The sequence below is a fragment of the Ictalurus punctatus genome, chromosome 3 (assembly GCF_001660625.3).
Source record: "Ictalurus punctatus breed USDA103 chromosome 3, Coco_2.0, whole genome shotgun sequence".
NCBI classification, from domain to species: Eukaryota; Metazoa; Chordata; class Actinopteri; order Siluriformes; family Ictaluridae; genus Ictalurus; species Ictalurus punctatus.
Genome location: NC_030418.2, coordinates 16,905,303 through 16,923,981, shown reverse-complemented (window position 1 = coordinate 16,923,981; position 18,679 = coordinate 16,905,303). Strand labels below are relative to the sequence as shown.

The window sequence follows — 18,679 nt, the reverse complement described above, 5'->3', positions numbered from 1 at the left end:
ATTCTGCCTAAGCATCAAATTACACAGCTTTAGCTATTAATTATTTCAGGCTGGAATACTGCATGAAAGTGAATTTTGGTGTAATGCGCCCACACTGGAAACATCACACTCATTGCTGCTTGCTCATATATATTTTTAGAGATGCCATTACCAGAGGTGAAAAAGACTGCCTCTAAATTGGGCTGCCTGCTTCCTAACTGCCCCACCAAACACACACACATACACACACACACAAACACACACACCCCAATCAACCAACCACTCAATTCCCCCTACCCATGCCTTCTGACGATCTCTGTCTTATAGCATAGCCAACAGTTTCAATTAAGGAGTAAGAGGCAATATAAGTTAGGCAACATGTAGGGTAATGGACTTGTTCTGTTGCTTGGAGAAATAGTCTTGTCTCTTGAGATTCCTGTGTTTCCATTATTAAACTACTATGCAATTGCACAGTCAAGCTGTTTTTATTTTCTTGGCCTGTGGACTGAAATTACCTGGACCAGAGATGCTTAAAAGCAGCTGCCAGAATGGATGCCATTCTCTTAGCACCTTAATTGCTGTCAGCTAACTGAGTGTTTTAGCTGTACCTCATTTAAAACATGCCAAATACACCTCTCCTTTCCTTCTGACATACCTGCTCATTTGTGGCTTTTGTGCACGTTCTCCTTTGTGGCTTTTAGGTATAAATATATATCTATTACAGCCAAATGTAGTTCTTAACTATCTTATAGGGCCAATATGTCATGCAACATTCCTAAGGAAACAAGAATGTTAAAAACGTGTTGTGATTTCCTTCAATGAAACAGCGAAACACATAGAATGGAATAAAGGATCATGAAGGGAAGAGTGGCAAAATCAGTGTACACAGATTACACTGCAAAAAAATGACATCTAAGCAAGTGAAAATATCTTGAATATAGTCAAATTTGTTTAGTACTTCCTATTATAACATTACAATAAACCAAATATGAGAATATTAAACCTATTTCAGGACATTTTTATTTGTCTAATTTTAAGCTTTTGGCTATTTTGCATCTTTGTAGAAATAATACTTAACATTAGCAACAGTATCTGCCAATAGAAGACTATTTCAAGCTTGAAGTGAGAAAATGTGTGAAGTGAAAAACTGATTTAAGAATTTTTTATGTGGTTCTTGTAATCTTATAATAGGAACTACTAGATAAAAGTGACTATATTTAAGATATTTTCACTCACTAAGATATCATTTTTTTACAGTGTAAGATAAATAGCAAGTGTGTAACTTTTATATAACACTGAAAAATGAGAAAAGAACAGGTTTTTGTTAACATGGCTTCGTGTTCAGACAGCTTGACATCTAGTTATGCAGACACCTGGACTGAAGCAATGTTCTATCCTGAGCTGAACTTCACCACAGCACATTGTGTATTCAGGTCACAGCAGAGCGGAGAGCAAAGGCGGTTTCTCCCTGAGCACACACTAACTCCGGCATGGAGCAGGATGTGCAGGATTATCCTTCCTGCCCAATCACTCCCTGACAGAGCCACACACCAATCAATAACGCACACACAGGGAGATGCAACATGCCACCATGGCTTACAAAAGCAGATTGTCAATAGCTACCCGCTACCTCAGTTTCTGTCCAAAACAAACTCTGTGCCCATGTTTTCTCTCTTTTAATCACTTTGTTTGCTAGTTGTTAGGTACTATCATCCAACATGATTCAATGATTTCACTGCTTCATCACACATGTGAAACACTGAATCAATTGAGTTTGGGCAAGAAAATAAGCAAACTTTGCTGAAACTCATGCCTCCAGGCTTGTGCACATACTTGGGTGGGTAAAGAGCTTTATCTGATTTTTTGGACCAGAAGAATGTGTTAGTGAAGAACAAGTCATGAATGCACAACAAGAGCCTATGGATAAAAGTTACTGAAAGCATGCCCCCAACCATAATATAGTATACTGTATATGATATTGTAAATATACTGACAACACAGTAAATAAATACATTAGAGTATTATTCAGTAGGACAATTGCAGTGATATACCACAATAGTATGGATTATTTTTGCACTACATAAAACTACATAATGCATGTTTTCTAGCTACATGCTGTAAGTGGTTATCAGTATATTAATACTTTAACTTTAAGAAAAATTATGCAAAACCATCCCCCAATAATCTGTAAGCTATATCATTCTAGTTTCATTCACACGGGTAATTTTATTCAAAATGTCTATTACACTGTTTAAAAAAAAAAAAAAAAAAAAAAAAACACTGCACAACTATCTCTTCATCTTAAGACGTTACACCATTAGGTATAATGCATTTTTCTGGAAATTATATCCATTCCATTATAATACATCCATATCCATTGCCCTTCTCTAGTTTGGTCTCTACAGTATAATGAACAATGTCACTGATAAATTAGGTCTTTGCATTCTTATGAGCTTTGCTAATTTTGAGCCTCTGCTATCATTTTGTCACTTGCAGTAGTGTAGAGAGAATGAAGCAGGGTCATTAATGATATTTTCACTGAGAGCCTTTTTTCTAGTCTCGTCAAGTTATAAGTGATGTACTAAGCCTGGAACGCATTCAGCAGCGCGCAGTTCATTCTTCAATCCATACTCTCAGTATCACCACAATTATGTAGGAAATCACTGATGGAGTCATCTGAGGAAGTTATCTTTACTTTCAAAATCTATAAAAAAGACTTCTTTGGATCGTTAATACCAGTGAGAATGTAGACAGTCCATTGAGTAAACTCTGGTTCAGAGGAAATGATTCACTGTTAGATGCAATTGGACATCAATTTCGAAATAGCTAATTTCACAGCAAACTCCCCAGTGTTGAATTAACACCTAGAGTCTTGACTTAAACTTCCAGGGTTCATTTGTGTCCACTTGGACTTATGTAAATACTGTAAGTGTTAATTCAGCACTGGGGATTGTGCAGTGCTGGCTACAGGCCAAAACTGCAGTGTTACTGCTTGTTAGGAGAAAAGTATATCGTTTGTATGAGAGGGGAGGAGGGTAATCGTTTTGCTCTTCTGCAACACATCATTAGGAACTCTGTTTGAAGAGGCAGAGGCTAGCTGGATATTAATACACTTTGGGGAATTCCATTTCAAAGAGGAAGGCTAATTTAGGGCATCCTCCCAGATATGTAGTCATTAGAGTTAGTGTTCTTAATTGGACTCACACTGGGTAGGAAACCAAGCACGCACTACCACTAAAACTGTCGAAATTCCCAGTCTAAATATTTTTTCAAGTGATAAAACATACTTTATGGAAAGCAGATCAGAGGATAGAATCATTAACAGATGCTTGTAAGCTGTTTATTTACAGATAATTTTTTATTATTATTATAAATTCTCTTTTTGTTTAATATCATTTTTTCAGTACTTTCCAGTTATATTGCTGAAATGACCAAGGCATAAAATTGTCTGATTTTGTTCGTCTTTGTGCTAGGGGTTGGATGTTGTCTATTATTTAAGACTGTGATGGCTCAGCTTCAGGCTCCAAAACAGAAGGTTGTGAGTTCAGCTGACCAAGCCGCCACTGCTGAACCCTTGAGCAAGGCTCTTAACCTTTATCTGCTCAGCTCAATTGTAAGTCGCTTTGGAGAAAATCAATGCATGTATGTTCCATGTTGACTCACTGAAACCTGCTTCTAGGCAGCATTAGATAGATAAGACAGAAAGACTAGGGCCCTTCTGCAGACAGATGGGTAACAGTGTTTGTTAGCATGGCAGAGTTCAAACTATAATGCATTTGCATACATCTGACTTTATTTCCTACCATCCACAGGTCGGCTCACAGCACGTTTCACTGGAGGGATATGCTGAATCAGTGTGTCAGTATCAGTGACAGAAACCACAGGATTGGGTATGCATGATAGGTGAAATAAACCATGATGCATTTTAAAAAATATATGTTGACAATTACATTTGAAATCTGTGTAAAGTGATAAAGCCATGAGTCATGATAAGGTTTTATATGCTACCAAATGTAATTTCATTATTCTTTTATTCATCTTCAGTAACTACTTTATCCTCCATCAGGGTTACATCAGATCTGGAGACTATAGGAACATTGAGCATGAGGTGGGAATAGATCCATCACAAGTCATCACAAGTATTATGATTCGATAATTTAAGTAATTTGTGCTCTTTGAGTTTGTTACTGTCAGAAGGATATATAGAAGTAATATAACATCAGTGCTATTAATAACACCATACATAAGGAACATATTATTATACATAGAGAATTCTTTAAAAAGTACAATATGAGTGCAAAATAAAAAGCACCTTCTTAGCTATGTATGTAATGTGTTCTTTCCAAGTTTGAGATTGCAGTTTTGCAGTGTCAGGTTTAGATGCAGCTAAAAGATGCCATTTGGGATTATGGAGGTAATTAAATTTCTTTATTGTGGCATGTGGCTCATAATCCTTTAATATCACAACACCTGGTGTTGAGGCATGTTGTCACACTCATTTATAGTCTGCGAAGCCCAATGTTAAATACCTTTGAAGTCTTCTGTGAAGTGAGTTGTCAGTATTTCAACACCCAGTTTCTCAGGCATCCATCTCAGAATACTGATTGTTTTACAACATGTCATTATTAGGGGCTTTGACTCTGCTGAGCTACTTTGACTTTCACAGGTGAGTGGGGACTGCACCCCATCATCCAGCTGCTGATGCAATCATCCAAACCTTAATTTAGTTCCAAAGGATTGCAAGGAGGCCACGATCCCTCATAAGTAACAGCTGGGTTTCATTCAGACCTTTGGACAACTCAGAAGTTAGATAAAATTGATTTTTTTTCAAATCCACACTTTGAGAATGCCTCTTCGAAAAAATATATAATAAATAAATAAATAAATAAATAAATAAATAAATAAATAAATAAAAGTGCCACCATACTGGGACAGTGTCCCCAGTTAGCCTGCATAACAAGAAATGTTTAAGGCTTACATATTAGTGCACAGTGTAACTTGATTTATTTGAAACATGTAAACACAAATACAGCAACATTTTCTTGTTAAAATGCACTTCAGTTCAGAACACAAGAAAAACCTAAAATATAAACATCATAAACAGCTCCTATTTTTTCCCTCCTTTAATTTGCTGAAATTGTTATCACATCCATTGTGCTGTGGAACATGCTGAGAAGTGTGTTTATCATTTGATTGCTGGCTACAGTTTGTCTTCCTGACGTCTGACAACGTTTTGTCTTCATCCGCAGTGACAGCTGTTTATTCTGCATACATTCTAATAAGTAGCACTAAAGTCTGACCCTGTTACATGTATGACAACATATCAAAATACAGTAACTATAAAAAAATATAATTTAACTGTAAATCAAATATCATCATGTCTGTAATTTTATCAGTACATATGTAAATAAATAGCTTTTATTACACTAGTTAGAAATCTCAATACAAAGTTTATGTAGTAATATAACTGAATTGATCCCTCCATGCCCCTTGCTCCAGCTTGCGAATATATAACAGTATCAGGAACACAGCACTTTACATGACACTTTGTCATATTTCAGGCTCTGCAACGGCATGAGGAATGTAGAACAATGTGGCCTGGCCACTGGCCTTTTTCCGAGGCTAACCGACAATGCTACTGACAGGCTGAGGTCAGATCGTGACGAGCTGTCACAAACAGTCATGACAGATGTAATCGCAGCAGTGTGCGTGAGACTCAGTGCTGCTGTTGGGCCGTTACAGAGCCCAGATGGGCTGTGTCCTCCTGACTGACAGCTGTCTAAGTGAAGGCTGGATGTGGTGTGAGCGCTAGGTAGCCCTAGCTTCCTTGGCACTCGTTCCTGCTGCAGGTGGCCTGCCGTTCAATGCGCCAGGTGCCTTCCTCATAAGTGCAGTAGCAGATGGTGCAATCGTCAATCTTAACCTCGCGGCCCGCTGGGATCACTGCAGTGTCCGCGTAACAGTTAGGTCCTAAATGCACAGAGACAGAGAGAGAGATAAAAAAAAAAAATTGTGTTAAAACACATGGAGAACATATCCCGTGTACAAATTTGTTTGCTTAGTGTAGAGAGGAATTCAGGTTACACTGAAATGCAGTCATTATAAAAAAGAAGAAATATCATACACGTGTGAGATGCAGAAAAAGTGCTACAATAAAATAAAAATAAAAAAGTAACATGGAGCTTTAAAAATACCAGAGCTAAAAACTAAGCGCATTATTTTTCTCCAAATGAGGACTAAGCAGTAACAGTAAAATGCAACAGGTGTTCAAGATGAATCAAGATGAATCTGTAATGAATACCGGGTGTGTTCAACGTTTGAGTTCGCCTCCTGAAAGGATTATATTTTTTTCCCCCAGATCATTTTCTTTGAAAAATAGAAAGAGAAATGGTCAGGAAAAGTTGGTTTGTAGATTCATTCTGAGAAGCACATCATGGCCTTGAAGAGTCCAAAGGCACATCATCAAATGTGGAAACAGCACACAACCTGTGCTCCACTGATTGCAGCCCAAGCGATGTCAACAAATTGTTTCTCAACCCAGCCCTATTTTCTGTAGAGATTTAGCGAAATGCAGTGATGTGCTCAGCGTTTAGCCCTGCCCCATTTAAAGCAAAGCAAAACTGAATGCAGTATAATGGAGTTTAAATGCAAATCATTACCTACAATGCAGGTCTTTAGAGATTGATGAACATGAATCCTTAGCCTACAGTATAACATTGTGTTGCTTTATGTAGCTGTTAATGGGGTTTTGGTTAGCATCCTCCTTAATAGCAGTACAGTCTGGAATACCTAAATAGTCAAACATTTCAATAGTTATAATATACAATGTTCATTTTCCCCCCTTCGTCTGCTGATGTACATAAATGCAGCCTGAATGATCTAATTTGCCTGCAGTCCTTTTGTGTTCCACTTCAGCATAACCTCACACAGATAGCAATCAGCATGGAAATAGTCCTCTTGGGGATCACAACGGAAAACCATTACATGACAAAACATACTGCTCAGACACTGGAGACCTCAGCCTCAGGGTTTACATAAAACATGATCACATTACAATGTCAGACTAAAGATAATTACTAGGTAGGGAAATTAAGGTGTAAAGAATTTATGGATGTGCAATATAAAGACCCCATCTGTCTTATGACAGGATCTGCTTAAGAAGTAAGAAGTATAATGGCATTGTAATAAACACACTAATCAATATATATCTAATGCAAAACCATAAGAGAACTCTATATTTTTTTTCTTAGAATTATATTTCTTAGAATTTAACTTATACTTTTTTTTTTCTTGCAGATGTTTATCACAAAGAACTGTACTAATGTCTTTTTGAAAGCCACAACAATGACCAACGTCTAAATTTAGACAGTGCATGCACACATTCAGCTACTGCTGAAACAAAAATAGGGATTTCTACTTCCTTGCCTGGCTACCATTGTAAAACTGATTGGCTCTAAAACCCCAATCTCTAATACAGATTTGCTCTAATTTTCTGTACGGCTGATCAAGAAGTTGAAATGAGTCAAGGGAACTAGCACATGTGCTGCCATTTTATGATGTGTGCTATGTTGACCTTTTAAGTAAAAAACATTCACAAAATGCCATTTTAATTGCCTCTGACACTGGGTCTGGGCAACATGGGCTCTTTTCCTTTTTTTTCCCCACAGCAGACTGATATGCACAAAGCCTAGATATTAGGCTTTGCAGCCTCTACAAAAGCATTATCATAGACAGAAGTGCTGCACTCTAGGGGATATAGGTGCATCAATCTGCATGAATATTTAGTTGATGCTGTCAAAACGTCAGTGCAGTTGTATTTATAATAATTTCAATCTGAGTTTCAGTCCCTCATGAATACCAAGTCTGTTTATGGAAATGACACTGTCATTGCTGTTCCATCAAGAACATTTGCATTCCACATTAATCTCTGACTCTGAATATTAGTTAATATGACTGTTGTGTATATTTAACTGATACACAAAAGAGGATTTTTTTTATGTACACATCAAACTTAGTGATGAACAGGTGGAAAGAGAAGAAGATGGAAGAAATACAAGAATGATGAGTCGAATAAACATGTCGCAAACAACAGCACTACATTTTTCACACCAATGAAAAGATACATGGTCCTAACCCTTATTCTGAGTACCAAAGCAGCGGAGTAGAGGCTAAACTCAAAGGGGGATGCCATTAGACACTCTTTGGCGCATTCAGGGATGAGCTTCATTTCCCTATGCTTCAGCAGTAATTGAGATAAAAAGAGTAAAGGAGGAGAAAAGCTTGAACCCAGAAAACGGTATGATCTTTTATACCTCATTACATCTCATGCTCTTGAAGAAAGCCCAAAGCATAGCAAATGAACACTGCACTCAGAATCAAAGCTAAAAGATCTCCCTCTAATGCAGTCTTTCAGCACATATGCATTATAAATGCAGCTAAATGACCTTGCTTTGTAGTGCTGGAGGAAAATGAAGTTTTGGTGGTGTGGGGCTATGGGAAGAGAGCCATGTTTTTGCTCAAACATTAATTAATTAAGCTATTATCATTAAAAGTCACATGTTGCTCTGGATTTTTGTTATCAGTTAAAACCAATTAGCATTCAAGGATGCGAGAAAACCTCCTGGTTTTCCCTTATAACAAAATGCAATGAGAATAAATTTAGAATATTGTTGGATACATTGCTTGAAATATTACGCTTATGATCATTATTACTCTTCGTTTTAATGAGAACTGGATGCAATAAACTCTTATTACAAAATACTGTCCAGGTGTGTGTGTGTGTGTGTGTTTGCCTACAGCACCCATAATGAACGCTGAGAAGCCCATCATATTCTGACATGAATATTTTCACCAATCATCTATACAGTAGATCTCATTTGAAAACATGAGAGCACCTAATCCTCCAGCATTGTGGCCTCTCTGCCTGCCATTCCACAGTGTGAAGGGCTTTCAGCTCTCACTCGGCCTGTTTATTGCAACCTGCTTGGCTTTGCAGCGACCCCAGTGTCTAAGCTCTTCAAGAGGAGCGCCTGTTTTTCCGTGTGTTGCCAAGGCAATGGCTTGCAAGACGCAGGGTTGCCAAAATGGAGCGCACGTCAGGGAAATAAGCAGCAAGTCTGTGCTCTTAAAAACCTTCTATAGCACCATGCTGTGAGCTCCTGTTATGGTACAAGAGGAAGACATGTTCTGCCTGCATGGTCACCGAGCTGAAAAGCATGGCGGCATCCGATCCGAAAGAAACTTGTTTGAGGTTGTGCTACTTGTTGTATGTTTGACCTGAGACACCCAGCTATTCAAAATATTAGATTTTTTTCCCTCTTTTCAAGACCGAGTGACATTTCTGGCGCTGCTCTGCTGTTGCATAAATGAAGGAAAATGTTTAATGTCAAGTCTTGTATTTAATGACAGCCCGTGAGTGACTAAAAGCACAGCTTGCATGCTAGACACGATTGTGTGAGTGTGTTTGCGCCTTCAATTCGATTCCCAACGATGCTGCCGCTCGCAGATGTTCTTTGATATTCATGAACAACTGCCTGTGGTGGATGTTACCAATAGCACTCACTTTCATCTCAACCCCATGGCACTTCCTCAAGTGTCTCCAGCATACCGCCCCAGCAACACATCCCAGGGACTGCACATAATGCTTCATTCAGTAGTCCTAAAAAGACCTAAACCTCGCCTCTTCATAAGTAACAAATGGAGACATCAAGCTCCTGAACTGCTTTCAAAAATCTCTGTGCTTTTCATGTCCAAACAGCCACATAAAATTAATGACATTTAGGTGAATATGATGCAATGTGCAACGCCACGATGAAGGCTTTCACGAGGCTTAAACTGTCCTTGGCTTAGCTGCACTTCTTAATATTAGCCTGCACTGGCCACAGAAGAAATAGAAGAAATGATATAATAGCCTAATAACTGTGGAAAATGATAGATATATATCCCCTTTGAGTTGCCGGCTTTCTGTGAGACCTGATATAAGCTGGCCAGAATGCAGCCCCACTGGGCAAAGTGTGCTCAGCATTGACTGGGTGCATGATTATGATTCTAGGAGAACTGCCAGCATCCGGTTTATTTACTGATTCTCCATAGCGCCTTCCCATTTTGCGTCAAGTCCACGATCCAAAATGAAGATGACACCTCCAATTTCTTCTTTTCTTCACCAGCTATTATCATTTCATTCAGAAGACATTCCATTTTTCTAAAAAACTCCAGACTCAAGGCTCTCTTTCTTGTAACCAGACCAAATTAGTGTCAGCCAGATGATAATGGCTTCTTAATGGTTCCAATTAAACACTCACATGGATTCTGTTTTGATTAAGAACTATGCCAAACAAAAGATGTGGAGAAAGTAAGACTGAATGTAAGACAATGACGTTGGGGTGGCACACAGCTGATCCTTATTAGGAGTGCAGACTAGCTTCGAGCTGCCTTACAAGGCAGCCATCCTGTAGTGTCACAGAGCAAGGCTTTGAAGTCTTAGTTCTGATGCGTGTAAATCTCAGGAGGTCTGAGCATCTGCCTACCTATCATACCACATCTGTTCCAGACACTTTGTACCCCTGCAACGAGAGCCACAAAAGTGATACTGCACTTACTAGACTCTCCAAACATCAGGAAATAAAAAGAAGTGCCAATGTTTTACAGCAAAATCTGTTCAAATGGAATTGGAAAATTACAGAATCCCGAATGCAATCAATATGTTATGAACACAATCAAACTTAAAGACAACCTGATATCAAGATTGACTTTTTACATTTTGCTAGCTCATGGCCTTGGTTAGATACATCTGTGCATATTACTTAAAAGCAATTTTTTTGTTTGTAATCTTTTACTAAAGTTTTACTAATGTTATTGCAGAATCATGGGCTGGACTAAAAATAAAATACAGGGTGTCCCAAAAGTCTCCATACCTAGGGGAAATTAACACTTTTTAGCAAAATGTTTTCCAAACATTTTCATACGTTTTTTACATCATATATATATATTTTTTTCAGATAGTCTTTAAGAATGCCTTTGACAAAAGAAGAACGTATTCGTATTACGTAAATCATTCTCATGGCCGGATTGTAAAGCTGTCGCAAGGTTGCAATGGACATGCAATAACATGCATTAACAGCAGTTCATCAAGAGTAGGAGAGATGACTGTGTGTGTTTACAAAGAAACGGCAATCATGTAGAGGAGGTTTTGTAAATAAAGTTACATATTGCTAAATTAATGTTAATTTCCCCAATGTATGGAGACTTTCAGCACACCCCATATTAATAACCAATGCTTTACCATTTATAACACATCAAGATGCTCGCAGGAGGGACCACAAACTTTGGCCTCTGCTTTTTGCTGTTCTCGGCTGCATGTACATCCTTAAATAAGTATGGCCTAACCCTGGCCCTTTCCTCCATCTCTGCCTTCTCTAATGAGTGTGCCAGTGGTGTTGCACGCGAGTTGTCCTTCACAATTGACTGCAGGTTAGCATCTACAGCTGACTCCGTGTTGGTTTTGGCCTGAGTACTTTTCACATGGCAATCAAATTTTGATGAATAAAGTCAAAACCCCCGGCCTACCCCCCTAAAAAAAACAGTTTCACACGGAAATACGCCACACTGCAGAGGAAAAATGCATTTAAATTTTCATTTCGCAGCACCTGTTAAGCACACTCTGATATTAGGTGGTCTTGTGAAATATTTTAAAATACCAGCAACTGTAATTCTCTGCAGAGAGGAAAGAGTTCCAGCTCATCTTAAAAGCATAAATCCTGACCGCTTGAGTGCACACGCTGGCATTTGTTCTGCTGCGTTTGGTGCTTCAGTCTTAATACCACCCCTGTTCCTGTTGGCATTTGCTTTTCTGTTTCATGGGCTCCATGTCTATGTACTCAGATATTCTGCGCATCCTAAACATGCTTTAAAAAAAATCCTCTGTAAATCATTTTTAGATGCCTTTTTAAAATAATGGCTGTGCCTCGTTTATTGACAACTAAGCACAGAACTTTAGCTGCCAAGTCCAAGATCCATATCCCGAGTTGCCATTCTGTTTTGCTGAAGAAAGCATGGTGCCATACTACATTAGGATCAGAGAGGAAGCACAGGGAGACACAGTATAGGGTGTGCTGTTTGAAATGATCTCAGATTGCCACGGCTCCATTTAATCTGATTCTGCAAACTTTCCCCACAACACTGTAATGTGTTCTGATGCAGCAATCCACACAAAAACTCATTTTTATGCAATGTTAAGGCTTTTTAGCTCATTTCATTAGCCAAATAGTGCCAACAGGCACAGCCCAGAAAAGTAAAAGTGCAAAGACGGATTTTTCATTTACACTGATCAGACGGCATCTCAGCACTGCAGAAAATTGAGCTTTTTTTCTATTCTCGGCAGCTTCCTGATTGTGTGCTTTTCTGCAGCCCACTCTACAGTTTTTTCCAGCCAAATAAAATGATAACATTTTTTTTTTTTGTGTGCAAATGTTTAATCATTAGTGGCCTGAAACACCTGCTAGAGTTAATCACCTCATCTTACCTTCATAAATCAGGCAGAGGAACTCTGATGGTTCATTAGTGCAAGTACTGGTGAAAGAACGTCTCCATTCCGTTAATGTTGCTAATGGAAAACAGTATCAAGCCATTTTTAAAACTTAATGCATCTGCAGATATTGGTCCTATTCAGATTATTCATTGTCATGTAGTGAAATGATAGTTTATAAAACACCTAGTGCTTTTGCACCATCATTTTGAGTACTGCAAAGTTACAGGTGATGAGGAAAAATTCAAATGGCTTTGGTTATTTATTTAAATGAAAATCTTTATGGTGCTTTTATAAAGATACCCAGTTAATTATTTACTTTCTCAACTGCATTTTGTAAAAGGAAAGACAGAACTCTATGTACGTTATGTAAGTTAAAAGCAAATACATTTAACTTACATAATGTGACATCATGACAGTTCACAAAAATATTTAATTTTATTGAAAAATCTAAACCTCTTAGGTCATCTAAATGTAAAAGTTCAGGTTGTCAATGGATGAATGAGATGGAAACACATGCAAAGTCCACTCATGGTACAGCGATACACTTCTATCATGCTGTCTTTCTGGTGAACTGGGAAAGGGGTAATTGAACGTACTGCAGGCAAGTCACTGCAGTCACTTCTGAGAAGTGATTTTCACTTTGCTTATAGGAGACAGGGAGACTCAGAGGGGGATGAGGGGAAAAAAGCAGAAACAAAGACAGGGAGAGAGATAGACTAAGCTAGATTAAGGCAAAGAGTGTAAAAGAAAAGGAAAAAGGAAAGGGACAGCACAAGAGATAGGAGACTCACCGCTCTTGCACACCGGGCAGCACTGGTCAGGCTCATATACAGGATCCACACAATCTGTCTGCGGGCAAGCTGACACAGAACACAAAACCTCCCCACTGGGTTCACATCGGCATTTCTCACACCTAGACACCTAGATACACGAACCCACATAAACATTACATATGTACACACAGCAATGGTTACACAGAGATACCAAACACACTATACATTAATCCAAAAGAGCATATATTTATGAAGTGTGTGTGTATATACACACACTACATGGCCAAAAGTATGTGGACACCTAACTATCACACCCATATGTGCCCATTCCAAAACCATGGGTATTAACATGGAGTTGGTCCCTTTGTTGAGGTTATAATAACCTCCACTTTTCTGAGAAGGCTTCCCGCTAGATTTTGGATTATTCATTAGTGATGTCAGGCACTGATGCTGGGTGAGGAGGCCTGGCACATAGTCAGCATTCCAATTCATCCTTATGGTGTTCAGTGGGGTCAGGGCTCAGGCCACTTGAGTTCTTCCAATCCTTGGCAAATGATGTCTTTATGTAGCTCAGTTTGTGCACAGGGGCATTACCATGCCGGAACAGTTTGGGCCCCTTAGTTCCAGCGAAGGGAAGCTGTAATGCTACAGCAGAAAATGACATTCTAGACAATTGTGTGCTTTCATTTTGGTCCTTTGGCCATTTAGTGTATTTAGCATATACAGTATATACAGTACACACATTAAGGTCCATAAATATTTGAACATTGACAAAGCTATTGTTATTTTAGCTGTCTATCATATTCTGTGTATCACAGTATAATGGAGTTGAAATTAAATAATGAATATGAGCTCAAATCTGTGTCAACAATCATGATGGGACTTCACCAGAGTAAATACAGAGGGTTTTCCACAAGATGTAAACCAGTGGTAAGCCTCAAAACAGGAAGGCCAGATTAAAGTTTGTGAAAAAAAAAAACACATCTAAAAATGCCTACGCAGTTCTAAGAGTGATGAGACAAAGATCAACTTGTATCAGAATGATGGAAGAGAAGAGTATGGAGAAGGGAAAGAACTGCTCACGATCTGACGAATACCACAAATCTTATGGCATGGGCATGTGTAGCTGCCAGTGGAACTGATTCCCTTGTATTTATCGATGATGAGAAGTGTATAGGACTATATTATTTGCTGAAATTCCGCCAACTGCTTCAAAACTCATCGGGCGGTACTTCACAGTGCAGGTGGACAATGCCCCGAAGCATACTTCGAACGCAACCCAAGACTGTTTAAGGCAACGAAGTGGAATGTTCTGCAGTGGCCCTGAATTCAACTGAGAAGGCATTTTATTTGCTGAAGGTTTCCGCTCTAAGAACAAGCAGCAACTGAAGAAAGACATGGCAGAGCATCACCACAGGAGAAAGCCTAGCATCTGGTGCATGGTAAATCCAGAGGCTTATACAGTGGTTTGCTAATGTATTGGTGTTCACAGATCCACATCCTAATGCCCCAGAAAACAGCAAGTGTGCTTACTAATAGGTATTGCTCACTGCTCTTTATTTTCCAGGCACAAAACACATGAAGAGTATCTCGACCTGAGAGAACAATGGACAGCATGCTACTCAATTTCAGCCAGAAAAAAAGGATTTATTTTTGGCAACTTGTTGAGCATGAACTTGCTACATCTACAGTGAAAACTGAAAACGCTGATAAATGTAGAACAGATGAGATCACACCTTGCTTCCATAAGAGAACAGCCCTGCAGGGTCTTAACAGATATTATTCTGAGTTAGTAACTTCTGCCAAGACTCTAATTGTTAAGGTTGCCTTTTGCATATGTATTAGGAATAACAAATCCGGCCCCTAGATATTGGCACTCTTTGTAAATCGACTTAATTTGTGAGTGTGTGGTGTTGCAGAGGTCTCCTATGATAAGGCAAAGGAAGAGCAGAATATGAAAAACATGAAGGCATGAAAATGAGCAGAAACATAACAACAGGTAAAAACAACAAGCAGCTACAAATCTCTCTCTGTTGAGTCACTCACAGTACAAAAAGAATAATTTATAGACCTGATACGGCTTCTCACCTGATGACACAAATGCTGCGTCGGAGGAAGGCTTGTGACTAATCTGTAAGCACTGTCATATGGATAACGACCAAAATGTGTCCTTCTTTTTTAGCATCATGATTTGCATCTAAATAGCAGCCCTGGGATTACAGACGCCATTTAGATCATAGAACACCAGGGAAAACAATAACATCATCTCCTATGGGGTTATTCCGAGTGGACACGGATAAGATTAGAAAAAAATCCTTTGATGAATCCTTTGAGTGAGACAAAGAAAAAGTAAGAACAAGAACAAGAATGCAGCACATTTTTGTTCTGTTCCAATCAATAGTGAATCAAGGTATGATGTGCACATATTAGATTACTTCAACTTGAGTCCACTAGAGCACAAAAGTTCAATTCACCTATGTGATGAACAGATATCCAGCGAACCAATGGCATAATGTGAGTGGCACTTGAGCTGACTGTCATCTTTTCTGCCACAAAATATACTGTAGCCATCACTCGAACTATATCATTAATTGTTTATTAATAATATCCAGTGCATAAAGCGATTACTGGAAATATTAAAGTGCAATCATACGGGTGGTGGAATAAAAACAAATGACTGTTTACATATTAGTTACGCTGTAGAAGAAAAGATTTCACTGTTTATGACGCAGTGGAATAATAATAAGCCATTATTGCAGCAAATTTGGTCTAACCTTGAACTCCTCCAGTGAGGTGTAGGTCTTTCCTCTGAATTCACAGTAATTCTTCCGTTCTTTACACTGAGGACAGCACTGACTGGTGTCCACACGCAGACAACGAGGGTGGACTTTTGGACACTCTGGCTGGTCACACAAGGGTCCCTCGTCTGTGCACAGGCAAGGGCATGTGGAGGGTCCAGGAGTGAACTTCTCACCAATGGCAAACATAAACCCTGTCTCGTCCATGCAGCCCTTGCCTCTATAATCAGGGTAAGCATACTCATCAGTGGTGTCCACTAAGGCATTGGCCTCTCCCGTTGGCTCTTCATCAGTTTTCTTCACAGAGTTCTGCTCAGCCCAGGCCTCCTGTGTCTTTCCCTGAAGTTTGGATCCTCGCTTTAAGGAGCTCCAGGTGGGCTTCATTTTGCTACTGCTTGTTCTGTTGCCTCCTCTCACCCCTTCCAGTCCTAGATTATCAATCTCCTCCAGGCGCTGCTGGCCACTGGAATTCACCACACCCTGCTTGGAATGGTTTAGAGCCCGCTCCAGTCGCTCCCTCTCCCCTGCCTCGGGCACTGGTACAATGGGAGTGCCCCATGCACTCGTCTGTATGAGCCAGGTTAGAACAATAAGTCTTGTTGTCATGGCAATGGAGCACAGCATTTCTTCTCCCCACCACCCGCAAGGTGGGATGACACCTGGGCTTACATATCAGTCCTCACATGGCAAACAGGATCAGACTCATCTGCAACAAAATAGGGGAAAAAATGAAACTACTCACCTTTTTAAAACAGTCACAATGAAACATGAAGGACAGCAGCACTATGAATGTTGCCCAAGTTAACATAACTCCCCAAGGTCTACTTTGGGCGTATTCAGCAAGAACAGCAAAACAGTTAGCCAAAATCAATAACACAGTAAATGATTAAAACTAAAGTATTAATATACTTCCCACAGCAATCCAGAAGTAATATAGTGCCCTCATTCAAGCCACCTTTTATCGATTTTACTGTCCACTTATTGGTTGCGATTATGCTGCTTGAAATTATGCTGCTTGAAATTCCTGTGAAAGTTGCTTCTGTACACAGAACACGAAGGAGATGGAAATGTGTTAAATCTGACAGAATCGAGTGTAATCACACAGGGTGAAAGCAATCTTCCAGTCGCACCTCTACACATCGGTGACAGACACAAAAGCAAATTGCCTGAAAGATCGGAGGGGCTGGATCATCAGCTTCTCAACCCTTCTCACCAATTCTTTACTCTCTGCCATACACAGTCAATCCAAGAAATTCAAGCCAGTTGGGTGAGCAGAGAGGTTAATTGGGAACTGGACCTGAATCTCACTCAGACAGAGGTGACAAAAAGAAATTGTGATCTACTAGGCAGAATGAATGGGATATCACCATCTGAAGAAATGTGATCAATCAGTTCAACCCAAGATGTTAGTTTAACACGAGCGTTTAACAGTCATGGTCCCCTCGTTCTGCACATTTCAGTGTTCTCTGCCTTCGGACTCCATTTCTAAGCTCATTAACAACCCTTCATCAGATTAGGTTTAGGGAAACCTAAAACCTGCAGTAATACAGAAGCAGGGTAACAGATAAAGAGCCTGTTGATGCCATACACAGGTGCATAGACGCTTCAGAGCCTTGCCTAAAAGCCTCACCATACCAAAGCCCAGTGCGTTAGCAGAACTCACCTCACTGACTTAACTGCAGTGTAACAATTTATTCTGTCATTCCACATTAACACTGCGCTATCCTGACCACTTTGCGGCTCGCCCACAGACTTTAAAAGGGTATTTAGTAGCAAAAGACTCTTCAATACAGAAGCCTGTAAAATCTCTAGCAGTGCTGATTCTTCTCAATGCGCATTTTTTATATTTCTTTTAAATCTCCATGCAGATGCTGGTACGAAAATAAAAACTATTGGTCCAAATTAATTTAATTATGTCTTTTTCCCCTTCTTTTTCTTTTTGCGGTGACTATATTCTCTAAAGGAGCTGTTTTATTTATTTATTTATTCTGGCAGGCTGAACAGCAGAACACAAATCACTTTCACAGTGTGGCTTGACCAAGTCCATCTCCCACACATTTAACTTAACTGTGCCTTTTAAGGAATACCTACCTTAATGCTCAAACATAAACATAAACACCATGCTATTTTGGATTTAATGCCAGTACCTGTATGCCTTTGAAGAAAGCTTTTTCTCTCCCCCCTTTTTTTTAAGCGGCTTGGTTCGAAACAGACGAAGATTTAATCCGCGCTCTTCCAGTTCAGGTTTGTGAACATCTCCACAGTGACTCCTCCACCACACGCTGTGCATGCATGCATCTCCTAACTGCGCTCCCAAACGCTGGCCAACGTTCCCAGCATTCAGGGTTGCCAGGTTGTTCCGAGATAGTGCCTCCAGAATCCTGCTTTTTTGCTAAAACTGCCCTAAACTTCCAATCACTGTTATATATAAAAAAAACAATATAAATAATTACGAACGATAAACAAAAAGAATCTGAAATAATATCGGCTAATATAGTTTTATTCCCATGCAAATGCTATTTAAAAATAGACACGTAGTGAGGGTTTTAAACTAACCTGGCAACACTGTAGCCATCAGGGTTTGAGGGGCTGAATGGCTGCCT

General features: G+C 39.4%; 1 protein-coding gene across 1 annotated transcript; it reads right to left on the bottom strand.

Moving 5' to 3' along the window:
* Positions 1-4,966: 4,966 nt before the first annotated feature.
* vwc2 (von Willebrand factor C domain containing 2) lies at positions 4,967-18,482 on the bottom strand. Its single transcript, XM_017463209.3, has 4 exons — positions 18,224-18,482; positions 16,053-16,782; positions 13,297-13,426; positions 4,967-5,949 (listed from the first exon to the last, which is right to left on the bottom strand). Exons 2-4 carry the CDS (start codon positions 16,698-16,700, stop codon positions 5,798-5,800), a joined length of 930 nt encoding a protein of 309 aa, XP_017318698.1. The 5' UTR covers positions 16,701-16,782; positions 18,224-18,482; the 3' UTR covers positions 4,967-5,797.
* Positions 18,483-18,679: the final 197 nt, after the last annotated feature.